General features: G+C 31.0%; 1 protein-coding gene across 1 annotated transcript in view; it reads left to right on the top strand.

Annotated features, from left to right (window-relative positions):
- The first annotated feature begins 308 nt into the window (after positions 1 to 308).
- LOC117100497 (multidrug resistance-associated protein 5-like) overlaps positions 309 to 6,988 on the top strand; it is a 36,065-nt gene continuing 29,385 nt past the window's right edge. Inside the window, exons 1-4 of the mRNA XM_033240213.1 lie at positions 309 to 485; positions 2,795 to 2,943; positions 5,230 to 5,337; positions 6,500 to 6,862. Of these exons, the coding sequence (XP_033096104.1) occupies positions 338 to 485; positions 2,795 to 2,943; positions 5,230 to 5,337; positions 6,500 to 6,862 (768 nt within the window). The 5' untranslated portion in view covers positions 309 to 337. The remainder of the gene's footprint in view (positions 486 to 2,794; positions 2,944 to 5,229; positions 5,338 to 6,499; positions 6,863 to 6,988) is intronic.

Genomic DNA, 6,988 nt, shown 5'->3' with positions numbered 1-6,988 from the left:
TAAACCGAAAAGTAATAGGTCCACTGATAACTGTTTTTAATACTTAGTTATCTATGTCAACCAAAGTATTTTCGTTTTTTTGCTGAAGTATAAAGGGATAGGATTTATGATACGATACAGATTATGGATAAAACTTACCAGTATTAAACAAATACTAGCCTAATTAATTGATTTTTTAAATTATACATTGAACACACATTGAATTTGACAGTTGGTCTTTAAAAATATATTTTACTTTTTTTTATTTAGATTTATGTATGTATTTAATTTTGAAGAGGCACATGTAATTTCATGAACTGATGGCAATAAATTCCATCTTTGTCAATTTTCTATTTAGATGGTCATTTTCAAGATAGTTTTCAACCTGCGAGAAAGTGCGGTTGCCATCACTGACAAACGTGTTAGTAAGATGGACGAGATAATAACCAATATAAAACTCATCAAAATGTATGCATGGGAGATACCGTTTTTGAAGACAATCTCAGGTATGGGATTTCAATGGTATTTGCATTTTCAATTTGTTAACAATATATCAAAAAAACTTTAGTAGGATTTAGTTAGTTTTATTTTTATACCTTTTAAATTTTTTTACTTAGAATCGCTGATATGTGCATATTTTGCTTTAATGTTTCTAAATTGTATATAAAATTGTAAATATATCTACAGTAGAACCTCGATTTTACGTACGGGACCGGAAGGCGTACGTAAATCGGGGGATTCGTAAAATAGAGGTTGGGTTAAATTTGTGGTAACCTTTGACCTAATACATACGTAACGCTCAATAAACATACGAACGAAGGATGTTACCTAAGCTAGACCTACCCTCTAGGCCTACAAATAAAACTATATGTGTTTAGTGTTTTTATTCATCACTTTACGATGTCATAATAAAGTGTTCAAATAAAACCATGTCTAGTGTATTAATTCATCACTTTATATCTTTTATTTAACTAAAATAAAGAAAATGAAAATATTGTAAGATAAGCTATACGACAAAGGTATAACTTGGGAATTCCCCTTCATTCCTATTCTAAACAACAGAGCTGTGGTGTTGTCTGGGCCTGTTGAGACAAACGAAAACCATGTGTGCTGCACTGGGCGAGCCAACCAATTAGCGTTCGTGTACGTGAAACAGCAACCATGTGCTATGCACTGGGCGAGCCAACCAATTAGCATTCGTGTACGAAACTATGTCTACCCAGCTTCGTGTAGAAAATTCGACCAGATGAGTTCTTCCATGGTTTGCCACACGAAGTTAAGAAGGAAATAAATTATTTTGAGCACCATCGGTAGTTGCTCATCTCACTCAGTTCACATGGTTTTAAATTATAACAACCCGGTATTAGGCTCAATCAGCGTTGCAGTTTAATGAAAATACGTTGCATTATGGTTTGTGTATGGTTATAGTTTATTGTAATAGTCTTTTTACTTATGGTTGTTCTGAAAAGGGCCGTTTGTTTTGAATATTTTTGGGGTTTTTGATGACGTCATCGTCGATACGAGGCGTACGTAAAACCGAGGGTTCGTATATCTGGGGTACGTAAAAACGAGGTTCTAATGTAATTCTATTCTCTCTTAGGCCTAATCCCTTTTTTGCTTTATTTTTTAACTTTTCAAAATTTTTTTACTTTGTTTTATTTCATGAAATTTTTTATTTATTTTGCGTTTCATGTCCTTTTTTGTGATGTTATTGTACTGTGTTTTCTTGGTCTATTGTTCAACATCAATTTTATATAATAAAATTGCAATAAAGCTTCTCGTATTATAGTAAATATTTCTAGTTTTTATTGTTACATTATTAACTGTCGTGTCTTGTATGTAGCTAATATCAAGTAGGCATATCATGCTTCTCCAAAGACGTATTATTAATAAAGTGGATATTATATTATTAAGAGTAGTGAGCTAGCGTTTCAAGGCCCCAGGTTTCATTAGCAATGGCCCAGGGCCACTAGGTGACCCTTCTTCACATCTTGCCGTTCCTACAATCATGTTAATACATCTTAGCAGAACGACATTGACAGCATGATGAATATGCAATGGATACTACGTCCCTTATGGCTTCTCGTTCATCTAACAAGTCAAACTCGCTGATGTTCAGTAACAGTGATACTGAAAAAAAGTTACCAAGTCCTTCGGGGAGTTGTTTATAACCTGTCATCTGGGCTTTCCCCATGGCCTTGAAATTTTTTCGATTGCAATGGAAGCGTTGCTATTGATGTTACAAATAAAAAATTATTATTTAATATAAATAGCTTTCTCTTTGGGGTATTATACTAACATTTACATAAACAAATGTCAGATTTTGTTTCTTTTTTTAATGATGTCCTCGTGGGATTGTTTATAATTACTTATAAGCTGGGCTTCACTATGGCCTTGAAATATGATTTGAACAGAACTCTTTAATATAAATACCTCTCATTGAGGTATAAAATATCAATATTTACATAAACAAATGCAAGAGTTGTAATTGCTCTTTAATGAAATCAAGATTTATATTTCTATGATATTAAAAATGAAATGTTTCTTTTATGTAACCAGATTATATATTTGATTGCCATTAATCTTGTTTTTCTATAAAAATATTTAAATTGATTAAATATATACTGGTAGGAACAATTTATTCTTGTGTCTGGTTAATGGAAAATGTTTCTCTTTGTAAGTTTTAATCGCAGTTAATGATTTTAGATCAAGTAATATAGATATTTATAATTACAGTATGTAGTTTAAATGTGTCTGTTGTTATCCATTATATTTTTTTAAGAAATAATTTTGTATGGTGATTAATTGTTTCTAGAGGTACGTTCGAATGAGAAGAGCTTTCTGGAGAAGGCAGCGATTGTCCAGAGTCTAAACCTGTCCCTATCCCCTTTGGTTCCAATCATAGCAACAGTAGTCACAATACTGGTACACACCTTATTAGGTGATAGCCTCACTGCTGCACAGGTGAGTTCTTATTTATACTTTGTTTTTTTTCCATTAGGCCTACTATTCCAAAAAATGTTGGATTGTAATCAAAAAGTGTCAAAAAGTTTGAAGTAGCATATAACCTAAAACTATGCTCAATCTTGAGTTGTTGTGCTGTTGATTTTAGTTTATATATATATATATATATATATATATACACATGTAATCAAAGCATTATTCTTTTCTTATTGTTTTCATATAGTTACATACACATGTAATCAAAGCATTATTGTTTAATTATTGTTTTCATATAGTTATATACACATAATAATAATAATAATAATAAAGATTTATAAAGCGCACATCTCCACCAAAGGTGCTCAAGGCATATAGACAATTAAACCAACAAGATCCAAATAATTCCCAGAAGAATTTTCAGCAAAATCCAAATACCAATTATTCCATCGAGGCAATGTTGCTCCCCATATAAGTATACGCAGATACACATGTAATCAAAGCATTATTGTTTAATTATTGTGTTCATATAGTTATATACACATGTAACCAAAGCATTATTATTTAATTATTGCTTTCATATAGTTATACACGTGTAATAAAAGCATTATTGTTTAATTATTGTTTTCATATAGTTATATGCACATGTAATCAAAGCATTGTTGTTTAAATATTGTTTTTATATAGTTATGTACACATGTAATCAAAGCAGTATTGTTTAATTATTGTTTTTATATAGTTATATACACATGTAACCAAAGCATTATTGTTTAATATTTATTTTTTTTTAAATGGCTGTCTTTTCTTAAAATTCTTTACCTCAACATCATAAGATCTCATTCTTTTGTTATTTTTTTAAAAACTAGAATTACCTAGTGCATTTCATTTTTACTTTGGTAGTGATATTGGCACTCGATAAATATTAGCTTTCATATCTTGTGTAAATGTCAGAAGTTTCTGAATTTAAATATATGGCATTACAGGTTTATGTAATAGTTCATACTCCTCCATCTTTCTCTTCCATTGTACAAATGTATGTAAAAAACCTTTTTAGTCAATTTTCTGATAACAAATTTAAAAATTAGTATTCCCAATGAATATAACAGCCCGAATGTCACATTTCATGTTGAATAAAAAATATAAAAATACAGAGCATCATAAATAGATGAATACTTGTTAGCCCCTAGTGAAGAAACCATTAAGACTGCATAGTTCACTGAGCAGTTAACACTCACTCGCTGTACTTTCGTCCTTAAGGGATTTAAAGAATCAGGAGCGATCATCGTGACAAGGGTCCTTCCATGTAAACAGTATACTTAAGACTTTCTTGAATTAACAATCCCATTTAAGCAAGCACTATCCTAACCATATCCTGAACTAGTGAACCCCGATCATGCATAGCCTACTGGTGTTGATCACGCATTATGACAATTAACTCGACTGCAGTGATATTAGGCCCTACAGGTTAACTCATAACAAGTTGAATTTTCTCCTCTGGCTTCACAAATATCTCTACACTGAATTTCAATCGATTGATTATAGTGAATAATCTTAATAAATATTGGGAATTACTACACAAACTGAATATTAATTACCATGATAACAAGTGTAATGTACACTTATAGGTGAAGATGTGTGCTTGTTTCAGAAGAGGTATTTTGATTTGTTTCATTTCAAACTTCATTTATACAAATGAATATCATGCACTTTATATACACTCCCCATTGCAGAGGGTTCACAAACACAAGTCTAGTGAAGGGTGTTCTGGCTTGTGAAGGTAGGCCCATACCTAAGGTGGTTTCTGTGGTGTTTGCACTAACCTCCTTTTTGTCTTTTTGTGTAAATATCTCCTACCCCTCTAAAAAAACTGAACCCCCTTCTTTCCATTCATGAAAGTAATGGTTAAATTGTTTGATTCCTCAGGATTTTCCTCTAAACCCCACTGGAGCAATTTCATTGGGCACCACCTTGGAATGGAATGAGAGTTGTTTTTGTCAGAGAAATACTGTACTTGCATTTGCAAGGATTGAATTGGTGAACTTTTCTTAATTTAGAAGAACATCATAACTGCCACTAATCTGCAACTCATACATTAACCACATGTTGTCCATCATCTTAATGTTCTAAGCTTTAATATCTAATCATCACCTTTCTTAGAAATGTTCCTGCGCTATGATCCGACTCTCTTAATTTAACTCTCAGTGTTTGTTAAATACAAACTTAAGGAAGTCACACGTCTACAAGATTACTGAAAAAATTTTGATTGAAACCATAACTTTTCACCATTTTTTCTCTTTACCAATACTGTAGGCGTTTACGTATGTTGCTTGCCTGAACTCAATGAGGGTGACCCTGATGTCGACGCCCTACGCTATCAAAGGAATAGGAGAGGCATCTATTGCAGCAAAAAGAATTAGAGTAAGAAGAATAACAAATAATAATACAGTATTGAAAGAACTGGTTAACGATTATTGATACTTTTTTTTTCTATAAAATAAATTACCATCTCCTTTACTCTATTAAAATTAAGATTTACCTTAGCAACAGTTTCAGCAACTGCTACGGCCACTTTCTTTCATCACTATATTTTTTTGCTACTATGTTATGGATCCGGATGAAACTCTTTGAGAAAGTTTGAAATTAGATTTCTATTAACAATTTAAACTATTAATAATGAATGTACACACATAGAACATTTCTACAGTTTTTACATAGAATTGAAAATCAACATATTTTAAATTCAAAAGTAATACTTAAGAGAAAACTGAACTATCTCATTGAAATCAAGAAATATATTTAATCCTTTAGATGAGAAAGTGAATATTTGAATTGATTTTTTTCTTCTTTTTTATTATTATTTTACCACAGACACTATATCATAAGTGTTACAATAACAGAATTAGTCAATAATTATATCAAAATATTCTAATAAAAAATTCTAATACAATAAGTAAGATATGAAACGCTGGAAGTATTTTGATTTTGACAGGCCATTAGATATTATCTATAATGAGAGAAGAATCTGCCAATATCGCTGACATGTGCATCAAATTTGAAGACTTTACACTGTTGAATTATCTACATTATGCTGTACTATGTTTCTTTCAGTAAATTAGAATTTCCTAAAATTGTATGGCCATATGGCCTGAGAAATTGAACGAGCATCATAATTTAATATGCACTTATGATGCGCATTGAGCATGGACTTACGGTTAAGATATTGATACGTGCTGTACTACCGTGCTGCTGCACATTATCACGACTGCACATGCACACGGACATGTCTCCATAGACACGTACTCTTCTAATTACTACAAGCTAACGAGCGTAATAAAAAACGCTTGATATGACGTTTGATTGATTAATAGAAGTGTAATTGCCGTGAAAAATACCGATTTGGAAGCTTTTTCCGAAATGTAAATCTTAAGTTGTTATCAAATCAAATGGTATTCAATTTCAGCAATTAAAGAATATTTAAGAATGTTGTTACACTGTGTTTCAATACTACTTTGACCCTTAGTTGACTAATTTTTTTTTTTTAACTTGATCATATTGTTTTATCTTTATTATTGTCTCGCAGGAAATTTTATTGTTAGAAGATATTCAAGAAGAATTTAAGAAGCCTGAAAATAACAACATCGCAATTGCAATATCAAAAGCAACATTTTGTTGGAACAAGAACACATTTCCATTTGAAAGCAGTAAAGTTAAAGAGGAATTAGTAGGCAAGAAGAAAACAAAGAAAAAATCAAAATTAGTCGACCGGGAGATGGACGATTTAAAGAATGGTGATCATTTTACAAATGGAGACGGTCTGATGATTAAGGAGATTTCAAAAGATACAATTGCTAATCATGGCAGTCAGTGTGAACCATTTATAAAATGTGGTTCAAAAGACAACTTAACAGAAACATTATTTGATATAAATCTTGAAATAGAAAAAGTAAGTTGTTTGTAAAACTATATTTCTTGTAAAATACAGAAAAGTATAGTTTTTGTTTTCATTAAAATAATTAATAAAATAAAACAATTAAAAAATAACATTCTTATCAGTATTATATAATATGCA

This window comes from Anneissia japonica, unplaced genomic scaffold (assembly GCF_011630105.1).
Source record: "Anneissia japonica isolate Jap-2015-1 unplaced genomic scaffold, ASM1163010v1 scaffold685_len2926416_cov193, whole genome shotgun sequence".
Classification (NCBI taxonomy): domain Eukaryota; kingdom Metazoa; phylum Echinodermata; class Crinoidea; order Comatulida; family Comatulidae; genus Anneissia; species Anneissia japonica.
The sequence above is the reverse complement of the archived record's forward strand: the minus strand, read 5'-3'. Positions and strand labels throughout refer to the sequence as shown.